The sequence below is a fragment of the Ambystoma mexicanum genome, chromosome 2q (genome assembly GCF_040938575.1).
Source record: "Ambystoma mexicanum isolate Mex_15411 chromosome 2q, UKY_AmexF1_1, whole genome shotgun sequence".
NCBI classification, from domain to species: Eukaryota; Metazoa; Chordata; class Amphibia; order Caudata; family Ambystomatidae; genus Ambystoma; species Ambystoma mexicanum.
Window position 1 is genome coordinate 1,485,977,378 of NC_090924.1, and position 19,640 is coordinate 1,485,997,017.

Genomic DNA, 19,640 nt, shown 5'->3' on the forward strand with positions numbered 1-19,640 from the left:
CCATGACCTAGCGCATCCCTCTCAGCCTTGCTCCCCATGTAACTTCTCCCCACTCCCATGACCTAGCGCATCCCTCTCAGCCTTGCTCCCCATGTAACTTCTCCCCACTCCCATGACCTAGCGCATCCCTCTCAGCCTTGCTCCCCATGTAACTTCTCCCCACTCCCATGACCTAGCGCATCCCTCTCAGCCTTGCTCCCCATGTAACTTCTCCCCACTCCCCTGACCTAGCGCATCCCTCTCAGCCTTGCTCCCCATGTAACTTCTCCCCACTCCCCTGACCTAGCGCATCCCTCTCAGCCTTGCTCCCCATGTAACTTCTCCCCACTCCCCTGACCTAGCGCATCCCTCTCAGCCTTGCTCCCCATGTAACTTCTCCCCACTCCCCTGACCTAGCGCATCCCTCTCAGCCTTGCTCCCCATGTAACTTCTCCCCACTCCCCTGACCTAGCGCTTCCCTCACAGCCTTGCTCCCCATGTAACTTCTCCCCACTCCCCTGACCTAGCGCATCCCTCTCAGCCTTGCTCCCCATGTAACTTCTCCCCACTCCCATGACCTAGCGCATCCCTCTCAGCCTTGCTCCCCATGTAACTTCTCCCCACTCCCATGACCTAGCGCATCCCTCTCAGCCTTGCTCCCCATGTAACTTCTCCCCACTCCCATGACCTAGCGCATCCCTCTCAGCCTTGCTCCCCATGTAACTTCTCCCCACTCCCATGACCTAGCGCATCCCTCTCAGCCTTGCTCCCCATGTAACTTCTCCCCACTCCCATGACCTAGCGCATCCCTCTCAGCCTTGCTCCCCATGTAACTTCTCCCCACTCCCATGACCTAGCGCATCCCTCTCAGCCTTGCTCCCCATGTAACTTCTCCCCACTCCCATGACCTAGCGCATCCCTCTCAGCCTTGCTCCCCATGTAACTTCTCCCCACTCCCATGACCTAGCGCATCCCTCTCAGCCTTGCTCCCCATGTAACTTCTCCCCACTCCCATGACCTAGCGCATCCCTCTCAGCCTTGCTCCCCATGTAACTTCTCCCCACTCCCATGACCTAGCGCATCCCTCTCAGCCTTGCTCCCCATGTAACTTCTCCCCACTCCCCTGACCTAGCGCATCCCTCTCAGCCTTGCTCCCCATGTAACTTCTCCCCACTCCCCTGACCTAGCGCATCCCTCTCAGCCTTGCTCCCCATGTAACTTCTCCCCACTCCCATGACCTAGCGCATCCCTCTCAGCCTTGCTCCCCATGTAACTTCTCCCCACTCCCATGACCTAGCGCATCCCTCTCATCCTTGCTCCCCATGTAACTTCTCCCCACTCCCATGACCTAGCGCATCCCTCTCAGCCTTGCTCCCCATGTAACTTCTCCCCACTCCCATGACCTAGCGCATCCCTCTCAGCCTTGCTCCCCATGTAACTTCTCCCCACTCCCATGACCTAGCGCATCCCTCTCAGCCTTGCTCCCCATGTAACTTCTCCCCACTCCCCTGACCTAGCGCATCCCTCTCAGCCTTGCTCCCCATGTAACTTCTCCCCACTCCCCTGACCTAGCGCATCCCTCTCAGCCTTGCTCCCCATGTAACTTCTCCCCACTCCCCTGACCTAGCGCATCCCTCTCAGCCTTGCTCCCCATGTAACTTCTCCCCACTCCCATGACCTAGCGCATCCCTCTCAGCCTTGCTCCCCATGTAACTTCTCCCCACTCCCCTGACCTAGCGCATCCCTCTCAGCCTTGCTCCCCATGTAACTTCTCCCCACTCCCCTGACCTAGCGCATCCCTCACAGCCTTGCTCCCCATGTAACTTCTCCCCACTCCCATGACCTAGCGCATCCCTCTCAGCCTTGCTCCCCATGTAACTTCTCCCCACTCCCATGACCTAGCGCATCCCTCTCAGCCTTGCTCCCCATGTAACTTCTCCCCACTCCCATGACCTAGCGCATCCCTCTCAGCCTTGCTCCCCATGTAACTTCTCCCCACTCCCATGACCGAGCGCATCCCTCTCAGCCTTGCTCCCCATGTAACTTCTCCCCACTCCCATGACCTAGCGCATCCCTCACAGCCTTGCTCCCCATGTAACTTCTCCCCACTCCCATGACCTAGCGCATCCCTCTCAGCCTTGCTCCCCATGTAACTTCTCCCCACTCCCATGACCTAGCGCATCCCTCTCAGCCTTGCTCCCCATGTAACTTCTCCCCACTCCCATGACCTAGCGCATCCCTCTCAGCCTTGCTCCCCATGTAACTTCTCCCCACTCCCATGACCTAGCGCATCCCTCTCAGCCTTGCTCCCCATGTAACTTCTCCCCACTCCCATGACCTAGCGCATCCCTCTCAGCCTTGCTCCCCATGTAACTTCTCCCCACTCCCATGACCTAGCGCATCCCTCTCAGCCTTGCTCCCCATGTAACTTCTCCCCACTCCCCTGACCTAGCGCATCCCTCTCAGCCTTGCTCCCCATGTAACTTCTCCCCACTCCCATGACCTAGCGCATCCCTCTCAGCCTTGCTCCCCATGTAACTTCTCCCCACTCCCATGACCTAGCGCATCCCTCTCAGCCTTGCCCCCCATGTAACTTCTCCCCACTCCCCTGACCTAGCGCATCCCTCTCAGCCTTGCCCCCCATGTAACTTCTCCCCACTCCCATGACCTAGCGCATCCCTCTCAGCCTTGCTCCCCATGTAACTTCTCCCCACTCCCCTGACCTAGCGCATCCCTCACAGCCTTGCTCCCCATGTAACTTCTCCCCACTCCCCTGACCTAGCGCATCCCTCTCAGCCTTGCTCCCCATGTAACTTCTCCCCACTCCCATGACCTAGCGCATCCCTCTCAGCCTTGCTCCCCATGTAACTTCTCCCCACTCCCATGACCTAGCGCATCCCTCTCAGCCTTGCTCCCCACCCAACTCCCCACGCAACTGTCCCTGTTCCCCTGACCTACCACATCCCTCTCAGCCTTGCTCCCCATGTAACTTCTCCCCACTCCCATGACCTAGCGCATCCCTCTCAGCCTTGCTCCCCATGTAACTTCTCCCCACTCCCATGACCTAGCGCATCCCTCTCAGCCTTGCTCCCCATGTAACTTCTCCCCACTCCCATGACCTAGCGCATCCCTCTCAGCCTTGCTCCCCATGTAACTTCTCCCCACTCCCATGACCTAGCGCATCCCTCACAGCCTTGCTCCCCATGTAACTTCTCCCCACTCCGATGACCTAGCGCATCCCTCTCAGCCTTGCTCCCCATGTAACTTCTCCCCACTCCCATGACCTAGCGCATCCCTCTCAGCCTTGCTCCCCATGTAACTTCTCCCCACTCCCATGACCTAGCGCATCCCTCTCAGCCTTGCTCCCCATGTAACTTCTCCCCACTCCCATGACCTAGCGCATCCCTCTCAGCCTTGCTCCCCATGTAACTTCTCCCCACTCCCATGACCTAGCGCATCCCTCTCAGCCTTGCTCCCCATGTAACTTCTCCCCACTCCCATGACTTAGCGCATCCCTCTCAGCCTTGCTCCCCATGTAACTTCTCCCCACTCCCCTGACCTAGCGCATCCCTCTCAGCCTTGCTCCCCATGTAACTTCTCCCCACTCCCATGACCTAGCGCATCCCTCTCAGCCTTGCTCCCCATGTAACTTCTCCCCACTCCCATGACCTAGCGCATCCCTCTCAGCCTTGCTCCCCATGTAACTTCTCCCCACTCCCATGACCTAGCGCATCCCTCTCAGCCTTGCTCCCCATGTAACTTCTCCCCACTCCCATGACCTAGCGCATCCCTCACAGCCTTGCTCCCCATGTAACTTCTCCCCACTCCCATGACCTAGCGCATCCCTCTCAGCCTTGCTCCCCATGTAACTTCTCCCCACTCCCATGACCTAGCGCATCCCTCTCAGCCTTGCTCCCCATGTAACTTCTCCCCACTCCCATGACCTAGCGCATCCCTCTCAGGCTTGCTCCCCATGTAACTTCCCCCCACTCCCATGACCTAGCGCATCCCTCTCAGCCTTGCTCCCCATGTAACTTCTCCCCACTCTCATGACCTAGCGCATCCCTCTCAGCCTTGCTCCCCATGTAACTTCTCCCCACTCCCATGACCTAGCGCATCCCTCTCAGCCTTGCTCCCCATGTAACTTCTCCCCACTCCCATGACCTAGCGCATCCCTCTCAGCCTTGCTCCCCATGTAACTTCTCCCCACTCCCATGTCCTAGCGCATCCCTCTCAGCCTTGCTCCCCATGTAACTTCTCCCCACTCCCATGACCTAGCGCATCCCTCTCAGCCTTGCTCCCCATGTAACTTCTCCCCACTCCCATGACCTAGCGCATCCCTCTCAGCCTTGCTCCCCATGTAACTTCTCCCCACTCCCATGACCTAGCGCATCCCTCTCAGCCTTGCTCCCCATGTAACTTCTCCCCACTCCCATGACCTAGCGCATCCCTCTCAGCCTTGCTCCCCATGTAACTTCTCCCCACTCCCATGACCTAGCGCATCCCTCTCAGCCTTGCTCCCCATGTAACTTCTCCCCACTCCCATGACCTAGCGCATCCCTCTCAGCCTTGCTCCCCATGTAACTTCTCCCCACTCCCATGACCTAGCGCATCCCTCTCAGCCTTGCTCCCCATGTAACTTCTCCCCACTCCCATGACCTAGCGCATCCCTCTCAGCCTTGCTCCCCATGTAACTTCTCCCCACTCCCATGACCTAGCGCATCCCTCTCAGCCTTGCTCCCCATGTAACTTCTCCCCACTCCCATGACCTAGCGCATCCCTCTCAGCCTTGCTCCCCATGTAACTTCTCCCCACTCCCATGACCTAGCGCATCCCTCTCAGCCTTGCTCCCCATGTAACTTCTCCCCACTCCCATGACCTAGCGCATCCCTCTCAGCCTTGCTCCCCATGTAACTTCTCCCCACTCCCATGACCTAGCGCATCCCTCTCAGCCTTGCTCCCCATGTAACTTCTCCCCACTCCCATGACCTAGCGCATCCCTCTCAGCCTTGCTCCCCATGTAACTTCTCCCCACTCCCATGACCTAGCGCATCCCTCTCAGCCTTGCTCCCCATGTAACTTCTCCCCACTCCCATGACCTAGCGCATCCCTCACAGCCTTGCTCCCCATGTAACTTCTCCCCACTCCCATGACCTAGCGCATCCCTCTCAGCCTTGCTCCCCATGTAACTTCTCCCCACTCCCATGACCTAGCGCATCCCTCTCAGCCTTGCTCCCCATGTAACTTCTCCCCACTCCCATGACCTAGCGCATCCCTCTCCGCGTTGCTTCCCACATAATTTGTCCCCGCTCTCCCTTGCACATCCTTCTCAACGCTGCTCCACGCAACTGCCCCTGCCACCTAGCACATCCTTCTCAGCATTGCTCCCCACGCAACCCAGGCCCCCTTCTCTCCTCTCCTCTTCAGGCTCGCTTGAGCTGCATCAAGTGGATTGTTCCCTGCCTCCTTCTCTCATCCTACGCCCTTTTGTACTGTGACCATTGTATTGTCATTCCACTGCACTGCCTGCATTTCCTCTTACTTCCAGGTTTCCTTGGACTATCAGCGTTTGTGTATTTTGTTTTGTTGGGTTACTATTGTATTGTGGACGTGCTGCATCGCTTGCATTTCTCGTCTTCCCCTCTAGAGCCCTCATGATTATTCTGTAATGTACTTGTTGCTTGCACTGTCTTCTGCACTCACTCATGGACCCTGAAAGTTTCAAGAGTTCTTTTCTGTGTGTGACCCCACATGTGCCTCCCTCCTGTTTCTCCTGCCGGGGACCGACCTCCTCCCCCTACTGCCTGTGCTGCCCCCCCACCCCTTGCTCTCCGCCCGCACCCTCTATGGTGCTCTCTGTCTCACCTATCTTTTCTAACTGCTTTTCTATTGACTATCCCATCCCTCTCACTAAGTCTGGCAGGAAGAAGCTGAAAAGGGACATCCTGGTCTCCAACCCAGGCCTCCCTATCACTGATACCTACACCAGTGCTTCCTCCAGGCAGACCCTTACCAACATACACTTAGCCGTTCCCTCTCCAGGCCTATGGACACGCCATATGGTCTCTGTTTTCTCTTTTTCCTCCTCTGCCAATAATGGTGGCACCAGGTGGGAGGGCCTCCTCACCCCCTTCTACTCTTCCAAGACCATCATCGATGTCTCTTTATATGGCACTATCTTGGTCCAGGTCCCTTTGGCCAAACTCCTCCTTTTCGATAGACGCTTCCCGTGTGTTATCAACTTCCTTCCTTAATCTGCTACTCCTACCTACCCCTCTCTGGCTCTTCTGCCTCCTACTTCCCCCGCCACCTCCCTGGCACCCTCTGCTGTTTATATGGCCACTCTGCCACCTCCTTCCTCCCCCACCACCTCTCTGTCACCCTCCTCTGCTTCTTTGGCTGCCTTGCTGCCTCCTTCCTCTGCCACCTCTCTGGCACCCTCTGCTGCTACTCTGGCTGCTCTGTTTTTTTTTCCTCTGCCACCTCTCCGGCACCCTCTTCTTCCTCTCTGACTACCCTGCCATCTCCCCCTTCCTCTTCTGCCCATTATCAGGCACCTCTACAACGTGCACAGGGCAGATTTCATGCCTTAGTTCACAGCCAGCTCAATCACAAGTTTTGACACTTCCTGCCCTGATGGCTACAAGATCCTCTCCGAACCCAGAACCAACTGCCCTCAGGGCTTGGGGGGAGTGGAGTGGTCCTGGTTTTCCCAGAGTGGATCCCTGCTTCTGTCATTCCTACGCAGGCCTACTCCTCCTTTGAATGCCTTGTCTGCAGGCTCTCCATCTCTCCTGGCCTCTCTCTCTGTGGCCACCATCTACAGGCCCCTGGCCAGGTCACCCTCTTCCTCAGAGTGTGCTGACCTCTCCTCCTCCCTCCTTGCCTCTTCCCATCATCTTCAACTCCTCTGAGACCATACCCACACCTTGGGGTCACACACACACACACACACACACACACACTTATAGTGATATAATTGAAAAAATGTGTATGACTTTTTTTTCGAAATGGGGGGGTTCCCCCCAAACCCCCTTTTTTCCCCATTTTTTTTTAATTCCCGGATCCCAAAATAAATATATAATAAAAAAACGAGGAATTCAACTTTTTTTTCGACATTTTTGTCTTTCGACCTTTTTCGATATTTTGACTGCGCACCACACACTTGCTCTCCAATCTTGACTCTAACCTTCCTTCTGTCTTCATTCTTCTTGATCTCTCCTCTGCTTTCGACACGGTCAGCCATGCCATCCTGCTCAATCATCTCAGACAACCTGGGTATCTCTGGTCAGGCCCCAACCTGGTGGACCTCTTTTCTCACTGATCGACCCTCCCAGGTCCAACTTGGGTATTTCCTCTCTTCTATCTCTCTCTCTTTACTTGGAGTGTTCCCCAGGGGTTTAACCTCTCTCTCCCTGGCTCTTTAATCACTACCTTGCACTGCTGTCCCACTGCATCTCTACCTTCTGCTCTAACTTTCAGCGTTATGCAGATGACACCCCACTCTCCTTCAGGCTCCCCTCAGCCACTTCTACTCCTTCTCTTATACCCGACTGTCTGTCCGCAATTCAGGAATGATCTGCCTCCAATGATCTCTAAGACTGAGATTCTCCTCACTGGGCCCTCTAACTGCACGTTCCTGTGAGGCAGGGAACCTTGGTGTCATCTTAGACTCCACTGTCTCCTTCTCCCCCTCATCGCTGACGTCTCTAAGAAGTCACTATCACCTGCACCTCCTCTGAGGTATTCTTCCTTTTCTCACTTTCCCCCAGAAGCTCACTGTCTCCAGAGCTCTGGTCCTCTAGGCTGGACTACTGCAACAGCCTCTTTCTAAATTTGTCTGCCTCTACTCTTTGCCCTTTACAACTGCAAGACTTGTCCTTGGCCTCAAGCCCAGGGATTGTATCTCTCCAGCCCGGATGTCCTCACTGGCTGCCAGTGGCTGCAAGGATCTAGTTCAAGACCCTCAGCATCGTCCACAAGACTTTCTGGGGCCAGGGACCTCACTACATCCAACTTTCTCTTCCTAGGCATCTTCCTTCTCAAGCCCTCGACTCATCCACCTTCAACTCTCTGAGGGTCGGACGCTTCTCCAGTGTCATGCATGGTAGACATATTACCTCTAGATCTGGAACACCGTCTTCACGCAGAACGGGTTATGCTCACAGAACTGCTAAGCCTTTCTATTCTAAATGGAGGTTGTTTGATATCTTGCCTGGAAAACGACATTTGCATTATTCACGTCGTTGAATTCACGTGATTCAGGATGTATTACTGCATTACGTTCATAAGCAGCGTGGAGACGTCGCTCGCTGTTTCTGATTGAACCAACATGGCATTTTGGTAGCTGAAACCTTGATCTGTGCCCTCGCATCTCTTCAGTTACATCTTTGGCTTTCTCCTGCGTGTTAATTTCACATTCGAACTCCTGGAGCTGCATTCAAGAAGTTACAGCAGCTTTTCCTGTTTGCGTGTATTTTCTACATGCTACCTTCGGCAGTCGTCCATTAGAAGACCAACGGACGGCTTTTTCTTCACACGCGAGTTCTGGCAGTCATGTCTGCGTGTACTTCAGTCGCGTGTATAAACACACGCAGGTTCCTGATATCTTCACGTGCTGCTTTCCAGGCTGCGTGTAAGTTTGGCGCGTGTAAAACCACACACGGTTTCCTGAATTCTTCAAGCGTGGCTGTTCTGGCTGCGTGTACTTTGGTGCGTGTAAAGACACACGCTGGTTCTTGAACTCTTTAAACGTACCATTCCACACGCAAGTTTTGTTTCGTTTTGGATTAATCCCTGGCACCTGTGATGAGATGACAGGTGGACTTCATTTCATCATTTCTGTTCTACGTGGGAAAGGAAGTATTGCCGACAACTGTTATTTTGAAGGTGATTGTGCACAGTACTTTGGACGCTATCCTGTGGTGCACCAACCCGGTATCTAGCGTGAGCCTCGTGCCGTTCGGGATAAGTTTCCCTTACTAACCTTCCCTCCTTTTGTTGTTGTTTCAATTCCTGGATTTCTTCAGAGACTTGTTGGCGGAGCCTCCAGTTCTAAGTCTACAGGTTAGTGTTGTACTAGGTGCTATTGCTGTGCTATTAGTGAGAGTTTTAGTTGGAACATTTTCTCATTATACCTTATTCTATCGTAGGCTGACTTCCAATGATGTTCCCACACCCTTTCCAGTGATCCCTCTCTCTGCCTGTTTTATTAGTCAGAGAGTTGTATCATTTGGAAGGTCTATTTTTGACTTCACTACTATCAAGCTGTGTGATTCAAAGATCCGGAAGAGCCCTACCAATTGTATCCTGTATCGTTACCTGTATCCTTTTTCATAAGATACTTGGGTGATTTATGACATCCAGGCAGAGTGTTGGGGGCAGATCCCTGTCCTCGGCTGGGCCCTCCCTCTGGAAAAGCCTTCCTGCCTCTCTCAAACTTGAGCAGGGCCAACTAAGGTTCCGGAAGAAACTCAAGACCTTACTTTTTGCTTCTGCTTTCTCGCTCCCTCTCCCTTGCTGATCTCCCATTCTGCTGTACTTACTGGTTACCTGGCCACCCACTGAATTTACGGGACCAGGTCCCTGCACGACCAGTTGTCTTTGCACTGCCTCCGGGCCTCCCAACCACTTAAGGGACTGTATCTGCAGCCCTACGGTCCCCTGACTCTCTGCACTTATGAGACAGCTCCTGGCAGCCCTTACGAGTTACCTACACTCTCCCCTCTTTCCTCCCCCATGGAACATCTCCCCAAAGGGCAATCAAGTCTGTCAAAGGTGGCAGAGAGATCAAGGAGAATGAAAATAGATGGCTACTGGCAGTGACGAGTCATGGTGAAGGAAATAGAGATGTTAGTGAGGCCTGTGGGACCCAACGTGGAGGAGGAGCTCACTATGGGACTGTGCCTTCAGGTAGACATTGATGTAGTTGACAATGTTAGAATGGTGAGGGTGGTGGAAGAAGAGATGTCGATAGTTAAATGGAGAGTCGAGTTCAGCTGCGGCTTTCTGCATGGTGGGACTGACAGCAGCTTTCATGAAGACACAAGAGGAAAGTGAGAGATAAAGGGGATTAGAGCATGTAGAGCAGGAAAGGGGGCTGTACTTTGACTGCAGTGTGAATGAGTCAGCAGGAGTGAAGGAAGGGTTGGCAGACCAGAGGAGATATGCCAGCTCAGCCATGATGGCGGTTGGGAAGTCCAATTGTGAGGATCGGGCGAGGTGGTGGACAGAATGAAGAAGGAAGGAGAGGAGGACCGAGTGTTCAGTATTCTGTGGAGTTGAATGGGGCCATATGTTGGTGTATGATAACTATTGCAGAGGAGAACCGAGAGAGGAGCTCAGACGTGTAAAATTGTTGCACTTGGTTTAGTCCAGCGTAGGAGTCAGAGCAAGGATTATTGACTCGATGGTGGGCATTGTTTGAGTGACGCAGGCAGAGGAACATAGCTGATCTAAGCTGTTGGATGGCTGGGGAGATCTATGGTTGAGGACAAGTGTGAAAGAGTTCAAAGAATCGAGTAGGGTATTCATAAAGAAGTGATACATTGAACACAAGCAAATTCTTTTCAAGAAGTAGAGAGAAAGGTGAAGTGAAGTCCTGAGTGGGCTCAGGTAGGGGGGACATTCTGCTTTAAGGGTTTATTTTGAGATTTTAGAAGGAGGGGAGTGGTTTGTTTGTTTGTTTAAAAAGGAGTGAAAATTCCAGTGAATATATACTAGGAGGTTAGAGGTCATTCTCCTTGATCCAGCGGATGACGTGAGATCTAAAGCGTGAGTAGGTTAGGTCAGTCCTCAGGGGTGGGGGTGTGAACAGCTTTAACCAGGAAGCTACTCCCGCCAGTCTTTGTGCGTTCATACCTGGGCACTGTAAGAAGGTTGGCGTTAGTAGTTCTTGTGGGTCGGTAGGCGAGTTGTCTCGTAAATCTGTCTGTGAGATATTTTGGGGCAGCTTGGTGAAGGCATTTGTGTGTGAGGGATACTGTTTTGAGGAAGATTTTATCATTCGTAGATAGCCAGTTATTAGATCTTCTGTGGTCAGAGATATGGGCTTTCTTAGGAATGCATAGGGCTGCTCTTAAGGCGTTGTTTTGCTAAATCTGGATCTTATTGGTAATGTAATTATTACTCCCTATGTATAGGGCATTACAATAATTCAGTTTGGACAGAACAAGGGCTCTTGCCAAGGTAATGCAGTTGTTGGGGGAAAGGAAGGGCTTGGCTGCTCTAATTAGTTTGCAGGTGTCGGCTGTTGATGAGGCCATGGAGTTGATTTTCCTTTTAAAATTGAGTGTAGAGTCTAAATAGAAGCCAAGGTTTTTGACTTTCTTGGCTACTGTGATGTTATCATCATCTATTATAAAGTTGGAATAATTATGGCCTAAGTTGTTAAGATTTGCAGGGGTGCCTAGGATAAGGAGTTCCTTCTTGTCATCATTCAGACATAGACCGTGAGAGGCCATCCATGCCTGGATGATGAGGTACACTCTATTCACAAAGGCCAAATCCTTGTTGTAGTCGCCCGTCGACGGGATGAGTATCTGGGTATCATCAGCATAGTTAGTGCAGGTGATACCCAGGTCATCTAGATCATCAAAAAGGGGCTTTGTGAAAATGTTGTATAGAGTGGGGGATAGGCAAAATCCCTGTGGCACCCTACAGGTGATCGGTATGGGGTCGGCTGCTGCTATGGGGGAGAAGACGCGCATAGATCTATTGTTCAAAAAGGATTGGATCCATCCTATCACTTCTAGTGAGAAGTGGGCAGAAGAATCCAAGTGGTTGCACAGGATCTTGTGGTCTAGTAGGTCGAACGCCGCTGAGAGATCAAGTAGTAGTGGTGCTGCCTTACATTGTCTCTCAGAGCGTCGATCTGTGCCTTGAGGTGTATGAGTGCTGTTTTGTTTCCGTGTTGCGGTCTAAATCCTGACTGCCATACTCCTAGAAGTTTGTTGAATTCCAGGAATTGTTGGATTTGGAGGTATACCACCTTGTCCAAGATTTTAAGCAGGAATGGGACAGTGGTGATGGGGCAGTAGTTAGTGGGTATGGAGGGGTCAAGGGTTTGTTTTTTAAGTAAAGGGAGAACCCAAGACTGTGTGAAATTTTTCAGTATGGTGCCAGTTGAGAAGGAGGCGTTTATGAGTTTGGAGATGAAAGGTGAGAGGTCCCTTGCAGCGTCTTTTATAATTTGGGTTGGGTACGGGTCGCCATGGCAGTTAGAGGGTTTGAGTCCAAGGATGATTTTTTCGACTTTTAAGATGGATACTGTATTAAACTTGAAGCGGGATGTGTGTGATCGGAGGGTGGTGGTTGTAGTTGGGGCAGAGGCTTGGACATATTGTTGGGCTTAGAGGCCAGGTGGAGGGTCTCTTTTTTGTTACTGATCTTAGCTTGGAGAGTCGCTACCTTATTCGATAGGGCGCTCTGAATGTTGGTACACCATAGTTTTTCCTAGCAACAGGTATCTGGTGCTATGATGGGTGATTCTATTTCTTTAAGGATTGTGAACAATTCTTTAGTCCGAGAATTGGCTTGCATAATGCGCAGACTGAAAGAGGATTGTTTGGCGAGTATGATTTCTTTTTCGTAGAGGGAGGCTATTTTACTAAGATTGTTTTTGTTAGTCTCGGAAGGGTCTTGTCTCCAGATTTGTTCGCTTTTGCGTTTTTCTAGTCTCATGGCTTTCAAGTGAGTGGATAACCAGGTGTTCACATGTTTTTTAGGTTTGCTCTTCCTATTTTTCAGTGGTGCGATGGCGTCTAATGATGATAACATTATTTATTTATACTCCTCTACCATGGTGAAGGGGTCAGTGTTGGCAGCGAGCGAGTTTAAAGTGGGAAGAATCAAAGGGGTGAGTTTTTCAGCTGTGATGTTTCCTTTATTTCTCGTGGTGATGGCTGGGGCCATGTTGGTGGCGGGTGGTGGAGGAGTCACCTCTAGAGAGAAGAAGATCAGGTGGTGGTGGTGGTGTCGCCTCTAGAGAGAAGAGATCAGGTGGTGGTGGTGGTGTCGCCTCTAGAGAGAAGAGATCAGGTGGTGGTGGTGTCGCCTCTAGAGAGAAGGAGATCAGGAGGTGGTGGTGTCGCCTCTAGAGAGAAGGAGATCAGGTGGTGGTGGTGTCGCCTCTAGAGAGAAGGAGATCAGGTGGTGGTGGTGTCGCCTCTAGAGAGAAGGAGATCAAGTGGTGGTGGTGTCGCCTCTAGAGAGAAGGAGATCAGGAGGTGGTGGTGTCGCCTCTAGAGAGAAGGAGATCAGGTGGTGGTGGTGTCGCCTCTAGAGAGAAGGATATCAGGTGGTGGTGGTGTCGCCTCTAGAGAGAAGAAGATCAGGTGGTGGTGGTGGTGTCGCCTCTAGAGAGAAGAGATCAGGTGGTGGTGGTGGTGTCGCCTCTAGAGAGAAGAGATCAGGTGGTGGTGGTGTCGCCTCTAGAGAGAAGGAGATCAGGAGGTGGTGGTGTCGCCTCTAGAGAGAAGGAGATCAGGTGGTGGTGGTGTCGCCTCTAGAGAGAAGGAGATCAGGTGGTGGTGGTGTCGCCTCTAGAGAGAAGGAGATCAAGTGGTGGTGGTGTCGCCTCTAGAGAGAAGGAGATCAGGAGGTGGTGGTGTCGCCTCTACAGAGAAGGAGATCAGGTGGTGGTGGTGTCGCCTCTAGAGAGAAGGATATCAGGTGGTGGTGGTGTCGCCTCTAGAGAGAAGAAGATCAGGTGGTGGTGGTGGTGTCGCCTCTAGAGAGAAGAGATCAGGTGGTGGTGGTGGTGTCGCCTCTAGAGAGAAGAGATCAGGTGGTGGTGGTGTCGCCTCTAGAGAGAAGGAGATCAGGAGGTGGTGGTGTCGCCTCTAGAGAGAAGGAGATCAGGTGGTGGTGGTGTCGCCTCTAGAGAGAAGGAGATCAGGTGGTGGTGGTGTCGCCTCTAGAGAGAAGGAGATCAAGTGGTGGTGGTGTCGCCTCTAGAGAGAAGGAGATCAGGAGGTGGTGGTGTCGCCTCTAGAGAGAAGGAGATCAGGTGGTGGTGGTGTCGCCTCTAGAGAGAAGGATATCAGGTGGTGGTGGTGTCGCCTCTAGAGAGAAGAAGATCAGGTGGTGGTGGTGGTGTCGCCTCTAGAGAGAAGAAGATCAGGTGGTGGTGGTGGTGTCGCCTCTAGAGAGAAGAGATCAGGTGGTGGTGGTGTCGCCTCTAGAGAGAAGGAGATCAGGAGGTGGTGGTGTCGCCTCTAGAGAGAAGGAGATCAGGTGGTGGTGGTGTCGCCTCTAGAGAGAAGGATATCAGGTGGTGGTGGTGTCGCCTCTAGAGAGAAGGAGATCAAGTGGTGGAGGTGTCGCCTCTAGAGGGAAGGAGATCAAGTGGTGGAGGTGTCGCCTCTAGAGGGAAGGAGATCAGGTGGTGGTGGTGGTGTCGCCTCTAGAGAGAAGGAGATCAGGTGGTGGTGGTGTCGCCTCTAGAGAGAAGGAGATCAGGTGGTGGTGGTGTCGCCTCTAGAGAGAAGGAGATCAGGTGGTGGTGGTGTTGCCTCTAGAGAGAAGGAGATCAGGTGGTGGTGGTGTCGCCTCTAGAGAGAAGGAGATCAGGTGGTGGTGGTGTGGCCTCTAGAGAGAAGGAGATCAGGTGGTGGTGGTGTCGCCTCTAGAGAGAAGGAGATCAGGTGGTGGTGGTGTTGCCTCTAGAGAGAAGGAGATCAGGAGGTGGTGGTGTCGCCTCTAGAGAGAAGGAGATCAGGTGGTGGTGGTGTCGCCTCTAGAGAGAAGAAGATCAGGTGGTGGTGGTGGTGTCGCCTCTAGAGAGAAGAGATCAGGTGGTGGTGGTGTCGCCTCTAGAGAGAAGGAGATCAGGAGGTGGTGGTGTCGCCTCTAGAGAGAAGGAGATCAGGTGGTGGTGGTGTCGCCTCTAGAGAGAAGGATATCAGGTGGTGGTGGTGTCGCCTCTAGAGAGAAGGAGATCAAGTGGTGAAGGTGTCGCCTCTAGAGGGAAGGAGATCAAGTGGTGGAGGTGTCGCCTCTAGAGGGAAGGAGATTAGGTGGTGGTGGTGGTGTCGCCTCTAGAGAGAAGGAGATCAGGTGGTGGTGGTGTCGCCTCTAGAGAGAAGGAGATCAGGTGGTGGTGGTGTCGCCTCTAGAGAGAAGGAGATCAGGTGGTGGTGGTGTTGCCTCTAGAGAGAAGGAGATCAGGTGGTGGTGGTGTCGCCTCTAGAGAGAAGGAGATCAGGTGGTGGAGGTGTGGCCTCTAGAGAGAAGGAGATCAGGTGGTGGTTGTGTCACCTCTAGAGAGAAGGAGATCAGGTAGTGGAGGTGTGGCCTCTAGAGAGAAGGAGATCAGGTGGTGGGGGTGTCGCCTCTAGAGAGAAGGAGTCAGGTGGTGTTGGTGTGGCCTCTAGAGAGAAGGAGATCAGGTGGTGGTAGTGTCGCCTCTAGAGAGAAGGAGATCAGGTGGTGGAGGTGTGGCCTCTAGCAAGAAGGAGATGAGGTGGTGGAGGTGTCGCCTCTAGAGGGAAGGAGATCAGGTGGTGGTGGTGGTGTCGCCTCTAGAGAGAAGGTGATCAGGTGGTGGTCGTGTCACCTCTAGAGAGAAGGAGATCAGGTGGTGGAGGTGTGGCCTCTAGAGGGAAGGAGAGCAGGTGGTGGTGGTGGTGGTGTCGCCTCTAGAGAGAAGGAGATCAGGTGGTGGTGGTGGTGGTGTCACCTCTAGAGAGAAGGAGATCAGGTGGTGGGTTAGTGTTGGGTGGTGGTGGAGGTGTTGCCTCTAGAGGGAAGGAGATCAGGTGGTGGTGGTGGTGGTGTCGCCTCTAGAGAGAAGGAGATCAGGTGGTGGGTTAGTGTTGGGTGGTGGTGGAGGTGTCGCCTCTAGAGGGAAGGAGATCAGGTGGTGGTGGTGTCGCCTTTAGAGAGAAGGAGATCAGGTGGTGGTGGTGGCGTCGCCTCTAGAGAGAAGGAGATCAGGTGGTGGTGGTGGTGTCGCCTCCAGAGAGAAGGAGATCAGGTGGTGGTGTCGCCTCTAGGGAGAAGGCAATCAGGTGGTGGTGTCGCCTCTAGAGAGAAGGAGATCAGGTGGTGGTGTCGCCTCTAGAGAGAAGGAGATCAAGTGTTGGAGGTGTGGCCTCTAGAGAGAAGGAGATCAGGTGGTGGTGGTGTCGCCTCTAGAGAGAAGGAGAGCAGGTGGTGGAGGTGTGGCCTCTAGAGGGAAGGAGATCAGGTGGTGGTGTGGCCTCTAGAGAGAAGGAGATCAGGTGGTGGTGTCACCTCTAGAGGGAAGGAGATCAGGTGGTGGTGGTGTGGCCTCTAGAGAGAAGGAGATCAGGTGGTGGTGGTGGTGTCGCCTCTAGAGGGAAGGAGATCAGGTGGTGGAGGTGCCGCCTCTAGAGGGAAGGAGATCAGGTGGTGGTGGTGTGGCCTCTAGAGGGAAGGAGATCAGGTGGTGGTGGTGTCGCCTCTAGAGAGAAGGAGATCAGGTGGTAGTGGTGGTGGCGTCGCCTCTAGAGAGAAGGAGATCAGGTGCTGGTGGTGGTGTCGCCTCTAGAGAGAAGGAGATCAGGTGGTGGGTTAGTGTTGGGTGGTGGTGGAGGTGTCGCCTCTAGAGGGAAGGAGATCAGGTGGTGGTGGTGTCGCCTCTAGAGAGAAGGAGATCAGGTGGTGGTGGTGGTGTCGCCTCTAGAGAGAAGGAGATCAGGTGGTGGTGGTGGTGTCGCCTCTAGAGAGAAGGCAATCAGGTGGTGGTGTCGCCTCTAGAGAGAAGGAGATCAGGTGGTGGTGTCGCCTCTAGAGAGAAGGAGATCAGGTGGTGGAGGTGTGGCCTCTAGAGAGAAGGAGATCAGGTGGTGGTGGTGTGGCCTCTAGAGAGAAGGAGATCAGGTGGTGGTGGTGTCGCCTCTAGAGGGAAGGAGATCAGGTGGTGGAGGTGTCGCCTCTAGAGGGAAGGAGATCAGGTGATGGTCAGACCAGAATTGGGGATTGATGGATGTTATGGAGGTCTGGCATTTGTGCTCTGCCATCCAATCACAGGTTCTTCCTTTGGTATGGGTGGCACTCATCACTTTTTGGGTGAAGCCCAGTTCCTCAAGGGAGTCAACGATGTACATGGCGTTGCTGTCAGATGGGTCATTGAAACCTAAATTAAGATGTCCTAGGAGGAGACAGTGTGAGGCGTTTTTGAGATTATCAGATAAAACGTTAGTTAGGTCTTCGAAGGAGCCTTGGGGACCAGGAGGTCTGTATATGAGGTGGATAGACAAGGTCCTGGATTCCGAAATGGTTAACTTGGCTGTGAGGGATTCGCAAGAGTCTAGGTTTTGGGGTGTGGAAAGTCTCAGTGATAGACTAGTTTTGGAAATTATGGCGAGGCCTCCACCTCGAGACTTAGTGCGATCTATTCTAAGGAGAGTGTAAACCTCGGGAATGGCTAGCATGATCGCCGGGCCTGCTGCTGAATGAAGCCAGGATTCCGAGATAGCAAGGAAGTCAATTTTTCTGTCTGGAGCAGGTCAGCAATTTCCGTTGCGTTGGCAACCATGGAGCAGGCATTTATAAGGGCTCCTCTTAAGCTGGTCTGGGTAGATTCCTTGGATGTTGACTGGGAATCGTGCAGGTTTTTAGGGTGGATGTTGAAGTCTCGGGTAAGCCAGCGATTGAGCTGGAGTGGGTGTTTGATCTTGATAGTTTTGTGGAGGGAGATGTTGGTATTAAGCTGTAGGTTGCTGTAGGTATTGTTTATGAGAGGGCGGTAAGTATTAGCTGGAGGTTCATAGATTTTAGGGAGTCTAGCACAAAGTTTAAGGTTTCTCTGCAGGAGACTGCAAGCTCTGGTTTCCAAATTATTCAGGCTTGGAGGTTTGCTCTTATGGGTCACCGGATAGTGTGGAGTAACTGTTAATGGCGAGGTAGGAATCATGATGGGATGTAAGCTGCTGATAAGGTATAGAATAGTCCTCAGCAGGACACTATAGGTCATTGGAAGGTGCATGGTTTACTTGTGTGATGACTAAGTGGGCTCGGAGGTAGCTCTAAGGCCGGGATGGAGTGCAGGGTGCTGCAGACTCAGGGAGGCACTGTTGTCAGTGGGTAGCCTGGATTGGCAGTGTATCTAGGAGCTATGTGGCAGGCATGTCAGAGATTGCCTGGAGGTGCAGATAGGATGGTACCGATCTGGTGGAATGCAGTTACAGCTTAAATGACATTGGTCAGATACAGTGCAGAATCGACGAGGTGGCACTGGGCAGATAAAATACAAAGTCAACCCAGTGCACTGGGCAGGTAAAATGCAACTTCAATGCAGTTGGCGCTAGACAGGTAAAAGCAACTTCAAGGCAGTTGGCGCTAGGCAGGTAAAAGCAACTTCAATGCAGTTGGCGCTAGGCAGGTAAAAGCAACTTCAATGCAGTTGGCACTGGACAGGTAAAAGCAGGGTTCAGTGGGAAGTAGTAAAGACATTACTGTGCAACAGAAGCTATTGCACAGGAGGCAACTGGCTTGAGTCTCATGGCAGGGGCTGCAGTGCCTAGTGCGATAGTACATATTATGGTATAGGTGCTTTTGAGTCTCACCATAGATGCCTTGGCAGGTCAGGGGTCTGGGCTAGGTTGACTAGCTTAAGGGCTGGAGAGAGTACGAAGGTGGGGGTGGAGGAGGCAAGGCTAAGGGACCTGGAGCATCAGGCAGCATGGCCAGCTCGGTCAGGAGCCTTTTTTCATGTGCCTTCGTCTACTGGCGAGATATGATTGGCTAGAAATAATTCTGGCAGCCAATCCGGATGCTTCAGGGGGTCAATGGCTGAGGTGGGGAGGGTTGCATTACATGGGGCGGCCATGTTGGAAAGTGGCAATCCTCGTGTTGGTCAATGGCGGATGCGCCTCGAATCAGATAATAAACGGGAAGCTACAATTTCTGTAGAAATATGCAGAATCCTGTTGCAATGCAGGCGGGGCAGCAAATCTAGCAGTGAATACATCGCGGGATGCAGCTCAACCGGGAAATAGCTTGGGCTGGAGTAGAAATGCACATAAGCTTCCCTTGAGAGCCAGAGCTCCAGCCCTGATGAAGAGGCTCTGATGGTGGGAGGAACCCAGTGAAGTCTAGTAGAGACTCTTCAGAGGCCTGTGAAGCATTGGAGGGGTGCAGGGCCATTGACTGAGGCTGAGAGTAACATGAGATTGTGGGGGGCAAGATATGGATGGCAAACAGAGAATGGCGCTACATGAAGAGCTTTGTGCCGGGAAGTATATGGCAAAATGGGACAGTCTAAGAACTCGGAAGGACTACAAAATAGCATGCAAGCAGAACAGATGCTCTCCCCTTCCATTGCAGTCTTTGACAGTTCCAAGTCTACTCATCACATCACACTACTATGTCACTGCTACATAGTTATTCACTATTGTAAGCCGCCCTAATACTAGGAAGCTAACCTCCGGCTACAGAATATATATATTCAATGATATGCAAATATAAAGTAGAACTAAGAACGTAGCCCCAACACTTACAAGACTGAACCAGCCCCATCGTCCCATCATGGTCTCCTATAAACCAGTTGAAGATGTAATCTGAAAAATAAAAACAAAACAGTACCATTGTCAGACAAAGCCTGCTAGGATTACAGCCTTAGAGAGCTTGCAGACAGCGTGAAAGAGCCCAGACAGGCATAGATGCAAGAGCAGATCAAGCATAGCACAGGGCCT

The 19,640-nt window shown here is 52.6% G+C and overlaps 1 protein-coding gene across 3 annotated transcripts in view; it reads right to left on the bottom strand.

Moving 5' to 3' along the window:
* LOC138570308 (cytosolic phospholipase A2 gamma-like) overlaps nucleotides 1-19,640 on the bottom strand; it is a 642,279-nt gene that overhangs the window by 172,176 nt on the left and 450,463 nt on the right. For all 3 annotated transcript variants that reach the window (XM_069649085.1, XM_069649084.1, XM_069649086.1), the window contains exon 10: nucleotides 19,446-19,505. In XM_069649085.1, the coding sequence (XP_069505186.1) occupies nucleotides 19,446-19,505 (60 nt within the window). The remainder of the gene's footprint in view (nucleotides 1-19,445; nucleotides 19,506-19,640) is intronic.